Consider the following 17,500-nt stretch of genomic DNA (forward strand, 5'->3'; position numbering starts at 1 on the left):
AACCAACCAACACATCAATACATCAACCAACCAATACAATCAATCAATACCTCAACCAACCAATACACCAACCAATACATCAACCAATACATCAACCAACCAACCAATACATCAACCAACCAACACATCAACCAACCAATACATCAACCAACCAATACATCAATCAATACACCAACCAATACATCAATACACCAACCAATACATCAACCAACCAACCAATACATCAACCAACCAACCAATACAATCAATCAATACCTCAACCAACCAATACATCAATCAATACACCAACCAATACATCAATACACCAACCAATACATCAACCAACCAATACATCAACCAACCAACCAATACATCAACCAACCAACACATCAACCAACCAACACATCAACCAACCAATACATCAATCAATACACCAACCAATACATCAATACACCAACCAATACATCAACCAACCAACCAATACATCAACCAACCAACCAATACATCAACCAACCAACCAATACATCAACCAACCAACCAACCAACCAATACATCAACCAACCAACCAATACATCAACCAACCAATACACCAACCAACCAATACATCAACCAACCAACCAATACATCAACCAACCAATACATCAACCAACCAATACATCAACCAATCAATACATCAACCAATACATCAACCAACCAACCAATACATCAACCAACCAATACATCAACCAACCAATACATCAACCAACCAATACATCAACCAACCAATACATCAACCAATCAATACACCAACCAACCAATACACCAACCAATACATCAACCAACCACTACATCAACCAACCAACCAATACATCAACCAATACATTAATCAACCAGTCAATACATAAACCAATCAATACATCAACCAATCAATACATCAACCAATACATTAATCAATCAACCAGTCAATACATCAACCAATCCATACATCAACCAATCAATACATCAACCAATACATTAATCAACCAGTCAATACATCAATACACCAATACATCAACCAACCAACCAATACATTAATCAATACACCAACCAATACATCAACCAATACATTATTCAATCAACCAATCAATACACCAACCAATACATTAATCAATCCATAATCACAGCATCAGGTATCATCAACTGGCCCCCAGGAGTGTAGTTCTATCCTAGTGGAGGATGCTGGGTGGTGGTATAGGAGTAGAGGATGCTGGGTAGTGGGATAGCAGTAGAGTATGCTGGGTATTGTTGTGGTATAGCAGTAGAGGATTCTGGGTAGGGGGATAGCAGTAGAGTATGCTGGGTAGTGTAGTTCTACCTTAACCAGGGTGTATGAGTGGAGGATGCTGGGTAGTGTAGTTCTACCTTAACCAGGATGTACGAGTGGAGGATGCTGGGTAGTGTAGTTCTACCTTAACCAGGATGTATGAGTGGAGGATGCTGGGTAGTTTAGCCACACCCATGTATACGATTGATCACAGAGCCGTGCAATCTCCATAGACAAACATTGGCAGTAGAATGGCCCGTACTGAAGAGCTCAGTGACTTTCAACGTGGCATCGTCATAGGATGCCACTTTTCCAACAAGTCAGTTTGTCAAATTTCTGCCCTGCTAGAGCTGCCCCCGGTCAAAGGTAAGTGCTGCTATTGTGAAGTGGAAGCGTCTAGGAGCAACAACGGCTCAGCCGCGAAGTGGTAGGCCACACAAGCTCACAGAACGGGACCGCCAAGTGCTGAAGCGTGTAAAAATCGTCTGTCCTCAGTTGCAACCCCTCACTACAGAGTTCCAAACTGCCTCTGGAAGCAACACTCACTACAGAGTTCCAAACTGCCTCTGGAAGCAACACTCACTACAGAGTTCCAAACTGCCTCTGGAAGCAACCCCTCACTACAGAGTTCCAAACTGCCTCTGGAAGCAACCCCTCACTACAGAGTTCCAAACTGCCTCTGGAAGCAACACTCACTACAGAGTTCCAAACTGCCTCTGGAAGCAACACTCACTACAGAGTTCCAAACTGCCTCTGGAAGCAACACTCACTACAGAGTTCCAAACTGCCTCTAGAAGCAACCCCTCACTACAGAGTTCCACACTACCTCTGGAAGCAACTCCTCACTACAGAGTTCCAAACTGCCTCTGGAAGCAACCCCTCACTACAGAGTTCCAAACTGCCTCTGGAAGCAACACTCACTACAGAGTTCCAAACTGCCTCTGGAAGCAAGGTCAACACAAGAACTGTTTATCGGGAGATTCATGAAATGGGTTTCCATGGCCGAGCAGCAGCACACAAGCCTAAGATAGCAGTAGAGGATATTGGGTAGTGCTGTGGTATAGCAGTAGAGGATGCTGGGTAGTGTAGTGGTATAGCAGTAGAGGATATTGGGTAGTGCTGTGGTATAGCAGTAGAGGACGCTGGGTAGTGTAGTGGTATAGCAGTAGAGGATATTGGGTAGTGCTGTGGTATAGCAGTAAAGGATGCTGGGTAGTGTAGTGGTATAGCAGTAGAGGATGCTGGCTAGTGTAGTGGTAGAGCAGTGGAGGATGCTGGGTAGTGTAGTTCTACCTTAACCAGGATGTATGAGTGGAGGATCATGAGGTTGGTGTTCATCTCAGCAGGGATTCTGATCTTCTGTGTCTGCAGCTCAGTGTACATACTGAACAGCACGTCATGGGCGGTACGGTAGTTCCCTGGAACACACATGCACACAAACACGCCCTTTAAGGTGTGTACATGACTGTGTGTATATGAGTGTGTGTATACATATGAGTGTGTGTATACATATGACTGTGTGTATATTTATGACTGTGTGTATATACAGTACCAATCAGAAGTTTGGACACCTACTCATTCAAGGGTTATTTATTTATTTTTACTATTTCCCACATTGTAGAATAATAGTGAAGACATAACAACTATGAAATAACACATATGGAATCATGTAGTAACCAAAAAAGTGTTAAAACAAATAAATAAATAAATAATATTTGAGATTCTTTAAAATAGCCACCCTCCTACATGACAGCTTTGCATACCTCTTGGCATTCTCTCAACCAGCTTCATGAGGTAGTCACAAATTCCAAAAATTAACTTTTAACAAGGCACACTTGATTAATTGAAATGGATTCCAGGTGACTACCTCATGAAGCTGGTTGAGAGAACAGGGATGAGTGTGCAAAGCTGCCATCAAGGCAAAGGGTAGCTACTTTGAAGAATCTAAAATAAAATATATATAAAATATGTTTAACACTTTTTTGGTTACTTCATGACTCCATATGTGCTATTTCATAGTTTTGATGTCTTCACTATTATTCTGCAGCGATATGCCATCCCATCTGGTTTGCGCTTAGTGGGGCAATAATTAGTTTTTTTCAACAGGACAATGACCCAACACACCTCCAGGCTGTGTAAGGCCTATTTGACCAAGAAGGAGAGTGATCGAGTGTCAGATGACCTGGCCTCCACAATCACCCGACCTCAACCCAATTGAGATGGTTTGGGATGAGTTGGACCATAGAGTGAAGGAAAAGTAGCCAACAAGTGCTCAGCATATGGGAACTCCTTCAAGACTGTTGGAAAAGAATTCCATGTGAAGCTGGTTGAGAGAATGTCAAGAGTGTGCAAAACTGTCAGCAAGGCAAAGGGTGGCTACTTTGAAGAATCTCAAATATAAAATCTATTTTGATTTGTTTAACACTTTTTTGGTTACAATATGACTCCATATGTGTTATTTCATAGTTTTGATGTCTTCACTATTATTCTACAATTCTAGAAAATAGTAACAATAAAGAAAAACCCTTGAATGAGAAGATGTCCAAACTTTTGACTGATACTGTATATGAGTTTGTATATATACACATACATATACATACTATACATAAATAAATATATATACACACAAGTGTGTGTGTGTGTATATATTATAAATATATACAGTGGGGCAAAAAAGTATTTAGTCAGCCACTAATTGTGCAAGTTCTCCCACTTAAAAAGATGAGAGAGGCCTGTAATTTTTGTCCCCTTGTTTTCCACCATAATTTGCAAATAAATTCATAAAAAATCCTACAATGTGATTTTCTAGATTTTTTTTCTTCTCATTTTGTCTGTCATAGTTGAAGTGTACCTATGGTACCTACAGGCCTCTCTCATCTTTTTAAGAAGGAGAACTTGCACAATTGGTGGCTGACTAAATACTTTTTTGCCCCACTGTATATATTTATAATATATACACACACACACACTTGTGTATATATATATATATATATATATGTGAGTGTGTACCTGCAGACTGCTCCTCTGTATATATATGTGAGTGTGTACCTGCAGACTGCTCCTCTGTATATATATGTGAGTGTGTACCTGCAGACTGCTCCTCTGTATATATATGTGAGTGTGTACCTGCAGACTGCTCCTCTGTATATATATGTGAGTGTGTACCTGCAGACTGCTCCTCTGTATATATATGTGAGTGTGTACCTGCAGACTGCTCCTCTGTATATATATGTGAGTGTGTACCTGCAGACTGCTCCTCTGTATATATATGTGAGTGTGTACCTGCAGACTGCTCCTCTGTATATATATGTGAGTGTGTACCTGCAGACTGCTCCTCTGTATATATGTGTGAGTGTGTACCTGCAGACTGCTCCTCTGTATATATATGTGAGTGTGTACCTGCAGACTGCTCCTCTGTATATATATGTGAGTGTGTACCTGCAGACTGCTCCTCTGTATATATATGTGAGTGTGTACCTGCAGACTGCTCCTCTGTATATATATGTGAGTGTGTACCTGCAGACTGCTCCTCTGTATATATATGTATATGTGAGTGTGTACCTGCAGACTGCTCCTCTGTATATATATGTGTGAGTGTGTACCTGCAGACTGCTCCTCTGTATATATATGTGAGTGTGTACCTGCAGACTGCTCCTCTGTATATATATGTGAGTGTGTACCTGCAGACTGCTCCTCTGTATATATATGTATATGTGAGTGTGTACCTGCAGACTGCTCCTCTGTATATATGTGTGAGTGTGTACCTGCAGACTGCTCCTCTGTATATATATGTGAGTGTGTACCTGCAGACTGCTCCTCTGTATATATATATGTGAGTGTGTACCTGCAGACTGCTCCTCTGTATATATATGTGAGTGTGTACCTGCAGACTGCTCCTCTGTATATATATGTGAGTGTGTACCTGCAGACTGCTCCTCTGTATATATATGTGAGTGTGTACCTGCAGACTGCTCCTCTGTATATATATGTGAGTGTGTACCTGCAGACTGCTCCTCTGTATATATATGTATATATATGTGAGTGTGTACCTGCAGACTGCTCCTCTGTATATATATGTGAGTGTGTACCTGCAGACTGCTCCTCTGTATATATATGTGAGTGTGTACCTGCAGACTGCTCCTCTGTATATATATGTGAGTGTGTACCTGCAGACTGCTCCTCTGTATATATATGTGAGTGTGTACCTGCAGACTGCTCCTCTGTATATATATGTATATGTGAGTGTGTACCTGCAGACTGCTCCTCTGTATATATATGTATATGTGAGTGTGTACCTGCAGACTGCTCCTCTGTATATATATGTGAGTGTGTACCTGCAGACTGCTCCTCTGTATATATATGTGAGTGTGTACCTGCAGACTGCTCCTCTGTATATATATGTGAGTGTGTACCTGCAGACTGCTCCTCTGTATATATATGTATATATATGTGAGTGTGTACCTGCAGACTGCTCCTCTGTATATATATGTGAGTGTGTACCTGCAGACTGCTCCTCTGTATATATATGTGAGTGTGTACCTGCAGACTGCTCCTCTGTATATATATGTGAGTGTGTACCTGCAGACTGCTCCTCTGTATATATATGTGAGTGTGTACCTGCAGACTGCTCCTCTGTATATATATGTGTGAGTGTGTACCTGCAGACTGCTCCTCTGTATATATATATGTGAGTGTGTACCTGCAGACTGCTCCTCTGTATATATATGTGAGTGTGTACCTGCAGACTGCTCCTCTGTATATATATGTGTGAGTGTGTACCTGCAGACTGCTCCTCTGTATATATATATGTGAGTGTGTACCTGCAGACTGCTCCTCTGTATATATATGTGAGTGTGTACCTGCAGACTGCTCCTCTGTATATATATGTGTGAGTGTGTACCTGCAGACTGCTCCTCTGTATATATATGTGAGTGTGTACCTGCAGACTGCTCCTCTGTATATATATGTATATATATGTGAGTGTGTACCTGCAGACTGCTCCTCTGTATATATATGTGAGTGTGTACCTGCAGACTGCTCCTCTGTATATATATGTGAGTGTGTACCTGCAGACTGCTCCTCTGTATATATATGTGAGTGTGTACCTGCAGACTGCTCCTCTGTATATATATGTGAGTGTGTACCTGCAGACTGCTCCTCTGTATATATATGTGAGTGTGTACCTGCAGACTGCTCCTCTGTATATATATGTGAGTGTGTACCTGCAGACTGCTCCTCTGTATATATATGTGAGTGTGTACCTGCAGACTGCTCCTCTCTAGCGATGATGATGGCAGTACATGCTGCCTCTCTGTACTGCAGCAGGCCCATGTAGAGACGGAACAGGTACTTGGCATCCTGGGAGGAATGGGGAAGACAACACCACTACTCAGTGATAGGCTCCCTGTCAGATGGCAGCCAATCAGACGGCACGTCAGAGAGAGCAAACGCACGGATTGGGTGGCAGGTGGAGGGGTGGGGACAGAGAGCCCACACAATGCTTATAGTGTAAAATAAATATCTCTCTGACGGACGGACAGACAGACACAGACAGACAGACAGACAGACAAAAGCCAAGCGACTATTCCAATCAATTAAAGACAGACAGACAGATATTGATGAGTTAGTATAATATTGATTACCTTGGGCATGCCGTCACTTTCCCCCATCAGGTAATCAATCAGCTGATTGGTCAAAGACTCATCCTTGGCTTGGCCCACCTGGAAAACACACACACACACCCAGTCTTGTATAACTAACCTTGTGGGGACACACTTACCCTAAACACACAGTCTTGTATAACTAACCTTGTGGGGACACACTTACCCTAAACACACAGTCTTGTATAACTAACCTTGTGGGGACACACTTACCCTAAACACACAGTCTTGTATAACTAACCTTGTGGGGACACACTTACCCTAAACACACAGTCTTGTATAACTAACCTTGTGGGGACACACTTACCCTAAACACACAGTCTTGTATAACTAACCTTGTGGGGACACACTTACCCTAAACACACAGTCTTGTATAACTAACCTTGTGGGGACACACTTACCCTAAACACACAGTCTTGTATAACCAACTATTCAAAATATTATTTTCCCTAACCCCTAGTTCCTAACCCATACTCCTAACCCTAGTTCCTAACCCATACTCCTAACCCTAAACCCTAGTTCCTAACCCATACTCTTAACCCTAGTTCCTAACCTATACTCTTAACCCTAAACCCTAGTTCCTAACCCATACTCCTAACCCTAGTTCCTAACCCATACTCTTAACCCTAGGTCCTAACCCATACTCTTAACCCTAGTTCCTAACCCATACTCTTAACCCTAGTTCCTAACCCATACTCTTAACCCTAGTTCCTAACCTATACTCTTAATGCTAGTTCCTAACCCATACTCTTAACCCTAGTTCCTAACCCATACTCTTAACGCTAGTTCCTAACCTATACTCTTAACCCTAAACCTAGTTCCTAACCCTAACCCATACTCTTAACGCTAGTTCCTAACCCATACTCTTAACCCCTAGTTCCTAACCCTAACCTATACTCTTAACCCTAAACCCTAGTTCCTAACCCATACTCTTAACCCTAAACCTAACCTTAGCTCCTAACCCTAATTCTAACCTTAACCCTAGTTCCTAACCCTAAACCTAAAACTAACCTTAGCTCCTAACCATAACCCTAGTTCCTAACCTATACTCTCAACCCTAGTTCCTAACCTATACTCTTAACCCTAGTTCCTAACCCATGCTCTTAACGCTAGTTCCTAACCCATACTCTTAACCCTAGTTCCTAACCCTAACCCTAGTTCCTAACCTATACTCTTAACCCTAAACCCTAGTTCTTAACCCATACTCTTAACCCTAGTTCCTAACCTATACTCTTAACCCCTAGTTCCTAACCCATACTCTCAACCCTAGTTCCTAACCCATACTCTTAACCCTAGTTCCTAACCTATACTCTTAACCCTAACCCCTAGTTCCTAACCCATACTCTCAACCCTAGTTCCTAACCTATACTCTTAACCCCTAGTTCCTAACCCATACTCTTAACCCTAACCCCTAGTTCCTAACCCATACTCTTAACCCTAGTTCCTAACCCATACTCTTAACCCTAACCCTAGTTCCTAACCTATACTCTTAACCTAAACCTAGTTCCTAACCCATACTCTTAACCCTAGTTCCTAACCTATACTCTTAACCCTAACCCCTAGTTCCTAACCCATACTCTCAACCCTAGTTCCTAACCTATACTCTTAACCCTAGTTCCTAACCTATACTCTCAACCCTAGTTCCTAACCCATACTCTTAACCCTAGTTCCTAACCATACTCTCAACCCTAGTTCCTAACCTATACTCTCAACCCTAGTTCCTAACCCATACTCTTACCCTAGTTCCTAACCCATACTCTTAACCCTAGTTCCTAACCCATACTCTTAACCCTAGTTCCTAACCTATACTCTCAAACCCTAGTTCCTAACCCATACTCTTAACCCTAGTTCCTAACCTATACTCTCAACCCTAGTTCCTAACCCATACTCTTAACCCTAGTTCCTAACCCATACTCTTAACCCTAGTTCCTAACCCATACTCTTAACCCCTAGTTCCTAACCCTAACCCATACTCTTAACGCTAGTTCCTAACCCATACTCTTAACCCCTAGTTCCTAACCCTAACCTATACTCTTAAACCCTAAACCCTAGTTCCTAACCCATACTCTTAACCCTAAACCTAACCTTAGCTCCTAACCCTAATTCTAACCTTAACCCTAGTTCCTAACCCTAAACCTAAAACTAACCTTAGCTCCTAACCATAATTCTAACCTTTACCCTAACCCTAGTTCCTAACCCATACTCTTAACCCTAAACCTAAAAATAACCTTAGCTCCTAACCCTAATTCTAACCTTAACCCCCCTAGAAACAGATAAAACACACACACCACACACACACACACACACACACTCCTGTCACCGTCTCTATAGCCATCTCGATGGCCAGGTTGTCATCAGTGTTGGGACATTTCAGGAAGTGCTTCAGGGCCTGAGAGAAGAGCAAGAGCGAGCGAGCGAGAGCGAGAGAGAGACAGACAGAGACAGAGAGAGAGAGAGGGGGGGGTGAGTGAATGGGCCAATTTATTATGGGGGGTGGATGAATGGATAGATAGATAGATAGACAGTACTTTGCTGTACAGATAGATAGATAGACAGTACTTTGCTGTACTGGCCACACTTGTGGAAGAACCTCCCAGCCTGCAGGTGTTTGTTCTCCCCCTGGAAGTAGAGAGCCATACTCTGGTAGTCCTCCTGGGTGGCCTCAGAGCCTGTACACACACACACACACACACACACACACACACACACACACACACACACACACACACACACACACACACACAGAAATATTCACTACTTTCCACTGATTATGAATGCATCAACACTAACAGGGTACATCTGATAGACTCCCTCCTCCCACCCCCCCCCCCCCCCTCCTCTCAGCCCACAGACTCCCCCCCCCCTCTCAGCCCACAGACTCCCCCCTCCTCTCGGCCCACAGACACCCCCCCCTCCTCTCAGCCCCCAGCACCCCCCCCTCCTCTCACCCCCAGACCCCCCCTCCTCTCAGCCCCCAGACACCCCCCCTCCTCCCAGCCCACAGACACCTCCCCCATCCTCTCAGCCCCAACAGACACCGCCCCCTCCTCCCAGCCCCAGACACCCCCCCCTCCTCTCAGCCCAACAGACACCCCCTCCGCTCAGCCCTCCATACACACACCCCCATCCTCTCAGCCCCAGCAGACACCCCCCTCCTCTGCAGTTCCCAGACAACCCCCCCCTCCTCTCAGGCCCCCACCCCCCCTCCTCCTCCCAGGCCCCCAGACACCCCCCTCCTCTCAGGCCCCCAGCACAAACCCCCCCCTCCTCCAGCCCCAGACCCCACCTCCTCTCAGCCCCCAGACACCCCCACTCCTCTCAGCCCCCAGACACCCCTCCTCCTTACTCGCATCAGACCCCAGACACCCCTACCCCCCCTCCTCTCATCCCTCAGACACCCCTCCTCTCTCAGCCCCAGAACACCCCCCCTCCTCTCAGCCCCAGACACCCCCCCTCCTCTCAGCCCCCAGACACCCACCTCCTCTCACCCCGACACCCCCCCTCCTCTCAGCCCCCAGACACCCCTCCTCCTCTCAGCCCCCAGACCCCCTCCTCCGCTGCAGCCCCCAGACACCCCTCCTCCTCTCAGCCCCCAGACACCCCCCCTCCTCTCAGCCACAGACACCCCCCCCTCTCTCAGCCCCCAGACACCCCCCCCTCCTCTTAGCTCCCTGACACAGACACCCCCTCCGACCCCCCTCCTCTCAGCCCCCAGACCCCCCACCCCACCCCCTCCTCTCAGCCCCCAGACACCCCTCCTCCTCTCAGTCCCCAGACACCCCTACCCCCCCTCCTCTCAGCCCCCAAACCCCCCCCTCCTCTCAGCCCACACAGACACCCCCCCTCCCTCTCAGCCCACAGACACCCCCCCTCCTCTCAGCTCCCAACAACCCCCCTCCTCTCAGCTCCCAGACACCCCCCCCTCCTCTCAGCCCCCAGACCCCCCCACCCCCCCCCTCCTCTCAGCCCCCAGACACCCCCTCCTCCTCTCAGCCCCCAGACACCCCTACCCCCCCTCCTCTCAGCCCCCAGAAACCCCCCCCCCCCCCTCCTCTCAGCCCACAGACACCCCCCCTCCTCTCAGCCCACCAGACACCCCCCCTCCTCTCAGCTCCCAGACACCCCCCCCTCCTCTCAGCCCCCAGACCCCCCCACCCCCCCTCCTCTCAGCCCCCAGACACCCCTCCTCCTCTCAGCTCCCAGACCCCCCCCCCCCCTCCTCTGAGCCCCCAGACCCCCCCCACCCCCTCCTCCTCTCAGCCCCAGACCCCCCTCCTCCTCTCAGCCCCCAGACCCACCCCTCCTCCTCTCAGCCCCCAGACACCCCTCCTCCTCTCAGCCCCCAGACACCCCTCCTCCTCTTCAGCCCCCAGACACCCCCCCTCCTCCAGCCCACAGACACCCCCCCCTCCTCTCAGCCCACAGATACCCCCCCTCCTCTCAGCCCCCAGACACCCCCCCCTCCTCTCAGCCCCCAGACACCCCTCCTCCTCTCAGCCCCCAGACACCCCCACCCCCCCCCCTCCTCTCAGCCCCCAGACACCCCCCCTCCTCCCAGCCCACAGACACACCCCCCCTCCCAGCCCCCAGACCCCCCCCCCTCCTCTCAGCCCCCAGACACCCCCCCTCCTCTCAGCCCCCAGACACCCCCCCCTCCTACCATCCCCCCCACCCCTCCTCTCAGCCCCCAGACACCCCCCCTCCTCCCAGCCCACAGACACCCCCCCCCCCCTCCCAGCCCCCAGACCCCCCCCCCTCCCAGAGACTGACTGATGATGTCAGCGTAGCTGTCCATCTGCCCGTGTTGCTGTGCCAGCTGGAAGGCCTCGTCGTTACAGTGGACAACACCAGGAACTGGATGGCTGAGCCGTAGTCACTTAGACGCAGGAAGAACCTGAAACACACACACACAGATAGACATAAACACACACAAACACACAGAGACACACAGACATAAATACACACACACACACACACACACACACACAGATAGACATAAACACACACACACAGACACACACACACACAGATAGACATAAACACACACACACAGACACACACACACACACAAACACCACTTAGAATCATAATAAAAGTAGAGTCTGTCTGTCTGACTGTCTGTCTCGCTGCCTGACTGTCTGTCTCGCTGTCTGACTGACTGTCTCGCTGACTGACTGTCTGTCTCGCTCGCTGACTGTCTCGCTGACTGACTGACTGTCTCGCTGACTGACTGTCTCGCAGCCTGATTGTCTCGTAGCCCGACTGTCTGTCTCGCAGCCTGACTGACTGTCTCGCTGACTGACTGACTGTCTCTGACTGACTGACTGTCTCGCAGCCTGACTGTCTGTCTCGCTCGCTGACTGTCTCGCAGCCTGACTGACTGTCTCGCTGACTGACTGACTGTCTCGCAGCCTGATTGTCTCGTAGCCTGACTGTCTGTCTCGTAGCCTGACTGTCTGTCTCGCAGCCTGACTGTCTGTCTCGCTGACAGACTGACTGTCTCTCTGACTGACTGACTGTCTCGCAGCCTGACTGTCTCGCAGCCTGACTGTCTCGCAGCCTGACTGTCTCGCAGCCTGACTGTCTCGCAGCCTGACTGTCTCGCAGCCTGACTGTCTGTCTCACAGCCTGACTGTCTGTCTCACAGCCTGACTGTCTGTCTCACAGCCTGACTGTCTGTCTGTCTCGCTGCCTGACTGTCTGTCTGTCTGTCTCGCTGCCTGACTGTCTGTCTCGCAGCCTGACTGACTGTCTCGCTGACTGACTGACTGTCTCGCAGCCTGATTGTCTCGTAGCCTGACTGTCTGTCTCGCAGCCTGACTGACTGGCTCGCTGACTGACTGACTGTCTCGCAGCCTGACTGTCTGTCTCGCTCGCTGACTGTCTCGCAGCCTGACTGTCTGTCTCGCAGCCTGATTGTCTCGTAGCCTGACTGTCTGTCTCGCAGCCTGACTGTCTGTCTCGCTGACAGACAGACTGTCTCTCTGACTGACTGACTGACTGTCTCGCAGCCTGAGTGTCTCGCAGCCTGACTGTCTCGCAGCCTGACTGTCTGTCTCACAGCCTGACTGTCTGTCTCACAGCCTGACTGTCTGTCTGTCTCGCTGCCTGACTGTCTGTCTCGCTGACTGACTGTCTGTCTCGCTGCCTGACTGTCTGTCCCGCTGCCTGACTGTCTCTCTGATTGACTGACTGTATCACAGCCGAGACAGTCAGTCAGGAAGCAAGACAGTCAGTCAGGCAGCGAGACAGACAGTCAGGCAGCGAGACAGACAATCAGAGAGACAGTCAGGCAGCGAGACAGTCAGACTGTCTCGCGGACTGTCTCGCTGACTGACTGACTGTCTCGCTGCCTGACTGTCTCGCTGTCTGACTGTTTCACTGCCTGTCTGTCTCACTGACTGAATGTCTCGCTGCCTGACTGACTGTCTCGCTGCCTGACTGACTGTCTCGCTGCCTGACTGACTGTCTCGCTGCCTGACTGACTGTCTCGCTGCCTGACTGACTGTCTCGCTGCCTGACTGTCTGTCTCGCTGCCTGACTGTCTGTCTCGCTGCCTGACTGTCTGTCTCGCTGCCTGCCTGTCTGTCTCGCTGCCTGCCTGTCTGTCTCGCTGCCTGACTGTCTCACTGCCTGACTGTCTGTCTGTCTGTCTCGCTGCCTGCCTGTCTGTCTCGCTGCCTGACTGTCTGTCTGTCTCGCTGCCTGACTGTCTGTCTGTCTCGCTGCCTGACTGTCTGTCTGTCTCGCTGCCTGCCTGTCTGTCTCGCTGCCTGCCTGTCTCGCTGCCTGACTGTCTGTCTCGCTGCCTGACTGTCTGTCTCGCTGCCTGACTGTCTGTCTGTCTCGCTGCCTGACTGTCTGTCTGTCTCGCTGCCTGACTGTCTGTCTGTCTCGCTGCCTGACTGTCTGTCTGTCTCGCTGCCTGACTGTCTGTCTGTCTCGCTGCCTGACTGTCTGTCTGTCTGTCTCGCTGCCTGACTGTCTGTCTCGCTGCCTGACTGTCTGTCTCGCAGCCTGACTGACTGTCTCGCTGACTGACTGACTGTCTCGCAGCCTGATTGTCTCGCTGCCTGACTGACTGTCTCGCTGCCTGACTGACTGTCTCGCTGCCTGACTGACTGTCTCGCTGCCTGACTGACTGTCTCGCTGCCTGACTGTCTGTCTCGCTGCCTGACTGTCTGTCTCGCTGCCTGCCTGTCTGTCTGGCTGCCTGCCTGTCTGTCTCGCTGCCTGCCTGTCTGTCTCGCTGCCTGCCTGTCTGTCTCGCTGCCTGACTGTCTGTCTGTCTGTCTCGCTGCCTGCCTGTCTGTCTCGCTGCCTGACTGTCTGTCTGTCTCGCTGCCTGCCTGTCTGTCTCGCTGCCTGACTGTCTGTCTCGCTGCCTGACTGTCTGTCTGTCTCGCTGCCTGACTGTCTGTCTGTCTCGCTGCCTGCCTGTCTGTCTGTCTCGCTGCCTGCCTGTCTGTCTGTCTCGCTGCCTGACTGTCTGTCTCGCTGCCTGACTGTCTGTCTCGCTGCCTGACTGTCTGTCTCGCTGCCTGACTATCTGTCTGTCTGTCCGTCTGTCCCCACCTGGCAACCATCTTGGCCCCGTCGATGCTCTGCGTCTCCCTGACAATGCGGACGGCGTCTTCAGGGTTGTTGAGGTGATCCAGCAACACCCGGATCACGTTGTCCCAGTCCCTGGCACTCTCATAGGCCTGGGCAGCCTCCTTAAACCTGACACACACAATATTATCCCTCACACCGACTCCTTAAACCATAATATTATCCCAGTCCCTCACACCGACTCCTTAAACCATAATATTATCCCTCACACTGCCTCCTTAAACCATAATATTATCCCTCACACTGACTCATTAAACCATAATATTATCCCAGTCCCTCATACTGTCTCCTTAAACCATAATATTATCCCTCACACTGTCTCCTTAAAACCATAATATTATCCCTCACACTGCCTCCTTAAACCATAATATTATCCCTCACACTGTCTCCTTAAACCATAATATTATCCCTCACACTGACTCCTTAAACCATAATATTATCCCTCACACTGTCTCCTTAAACCATAATATTATCCCAGTCCCTCACACTGACTCATTAAACCATAATATTATCCCTCACACTGTCTCCTTAAACCATAATATTATCCCAGTCCCTCACACTGACTCCTTAAACCATAATATTATCCCTCACACTGACTCCTTAAACCATAATATTATCCCTCACACTGTCTCCTTAAACCATAACATTATCCCTCACACTGCCTCCTTGAACCATAATATTATCCCTCACACTGTCTCCTTAAACCATAATATTATCCCAGTCCCTCACACTGCCTCCTTAAACCATAATATTATCCCTCACACTGTCTCCTTAAACCATAATATTATCCCAGTCCCTCACACTGCCTCCTTAAACCATAATATTATCCCTCACACGGTCTCCTTAAACCATAATATTATCCCAGTCCCTCACACTGCCTCCTTAAACCATAACATTATCCCTCACACTGCCTCCTTGAACCATAATATTATCCCTCACACTGTCTCCTTAAACCATAATATTATCCCAGTCCCTCACACTGACTCCTTAAACCATAATATTATCCCTCACACTGTCTCCTTAAACCATAATATTATCCCTCACACTGTCTCCTTAAACCATAATATTATCCCAGTCCCTCACACTGACTCATTAAACCATAATATTATCCCTCACACTGCCTCCTTAAACCATAATATTATCCCTCACACTGACTCCTTAAACCATAATATTATCCCAGTCCATCACACTGTCTCCTTAAACCATAATATTATCCCTCACACTGACTCCTTAAACCATAATATTATCCCTCACACTGTCTCCTTAAACCATAATATTATCCCAGTCCCTCACACTGCCTCCTTAAACCATAATATTATCCCTCACACTGTCTCCTTAAACCATAATATTATCCCAGTCCCTCACACTGCCTCCTTAAACCATAATATTATCCCAGTCCCTCACACTGACTCATTAAACCATAATATTATCCCTCACACTGCCTCCTTAAACCATAATATTATCCCTCACACTATCTCCTTAAACCATAATATTATCCCTCACACTGACTCATTAAACCATAATATTATCCCAGTCCATCACACTGTCTCCTTAAACCATAATATTATCCCTCACACTGCCTCCTTAAACCATAATATTATCCCAGTCCCTCACACTGCCTCCTTAAACCATAATATTATCCCTCACACTGACTCATTAAACCATAATATTATCCCTCACACTGCCTCCTTGAACCATAATATTATCCCAGTCCATCACACTGTCTCCTTAAACCATAATATTATCCCTCACACTGTCTCCTTAAACCATAATATTATCCCAGTCCCTCACACTGCCTCCTTAAACCATAATATTATCCCAGTCCCTCACACTGTCTCCTTAAACCATAATATTATCCCAGTCCATCACACTGTCTCCTTAAACCATAATATTATCCCTCACACTGTCTCCTTAAACCATAATATTATCCCAGTCCCTCACACTGACTCCTTAAACCATAATATTATCCCTCACACTGTCTCCTTAAACCATAATATTATCCTCACACTGTCTCCTTAAACCATAATATTATCCCTCACACTGTCTCCTTAAACCATAATATTATCCCTCACACTGCCTCCTTAAACCATAATATTATCCCTCACACTGTCTCCTTAAACCATAATATTATCCCTCACACTGTCTCCTTAAACCATAATATTATCCCTCACACTGTCTCCTTAAACCATAATATTATCCCAGTCCCTCACACTGTCTCCTTAAAACCATAATATTATCCCTCACACTGTCTCCTTAAACCATAATATTATCCCTCACACTGTCTCCTTAAACCATAATATTATCCCTCCACACTGTCTCCTTAAACCATAATATTATCCCAGTCCCTCACACTGCCTCCTTAAACCATAATATTATCCCAGTCCCTCACACTGTCTCCTTAAACCATAATATTATCCCAGTCCATCACACTGTCTCCTTAAACCATAATATTATCCCTCACACTGTCTCCTTAAACCATAATATTATCCCAGTCCCTCACACTGACTCCTTAAACCATAATATTATCCCTCACACTGTCTCCTTAAACCATAATATTATCCCTCACACTGTCTCCTTAAACCATAATATTATCCCTCACACTGTCTCCTTAAACCATAATATTATCCCTCACAACTGCCTCCTTAAACGATAATATTATCCCTCACACTGTCTCCTTAAACCATAATATTATCCCTCACACTGTCTCCTTAAACCATAATATTATCCCTCACACTGTCTCCTTAAACCATAATATTATCCCAGTCCCTCACACTGTCTCCTTAACCATAATAATTATCCCTCACACTGTCTCCTTAAACCATAATATTATCCCTCACAACTGTCTCCTTAAACCATAATATTATCCCTCACACTGTCTCCTTAAACCATAATATTATCCCAGTCCCTCACACTGCCTCCTTAAACCATAATAATTATCCCAGTCCCTCACACTGCCTCCTTAAACCAT

At 47.5% G+C, this 17,500-nt stretch overlaps 1 protein-coding gene across 1 annotated transcript in view; it reads right to left on the minus strand.

The window, feature by feature from the left end:
* Nucleotides 1–17,500, minus strand: part of LOC116360052 (WD repeat-containing protein 19-like) — a 141,265-nt gene that overhangs the window by 3,950 nt on the left and 119,815 nt on the right. The window contains 8 exon segments of the mRNA XM_031814533.1: nucleotides 2,555–2,679; nucleotides 6,523–6,619; nucleotides 6,904–6,981; nucleotides 9,242–9,310; nucleotides 9,481–9,590; nucleotides 11,692–11,760; nucleotides 11,763–11,815; nucleotides 14,497–14,643. Of these exon segments, the coding sequence (XP_031670393.1) occupies nucleotides 2,555–2,679; nucleotides 6,523–6,619; nucleotides 6,904–6,981; nucleotides 9,242–9,310; nucleotides 9,481–9,590; nucleotides 11,692–11,760; nucleotides 11,763–11,815; nucleotides 14,497–14,643 (748 nt within the window).

This window comes from Oncorhynchus kisutch, unplaced genomic scaffold, assembly GCF_002021735.2.
Source record: "Oncorhynchus kisutch isolate 150728-3 unplaced genomic scaffold, Okis_V2 Okis07a-Okis12b_hom, whole genome shotgun sequence".
Classification (NCBI taxonomy): domain Eukaryota; kingdom Metazoa; phylum Chordata; class Actinopteri; order Salmoniformes; family Salmonidae; genus Oncorhynchus; species Oncorhynchus kisutch.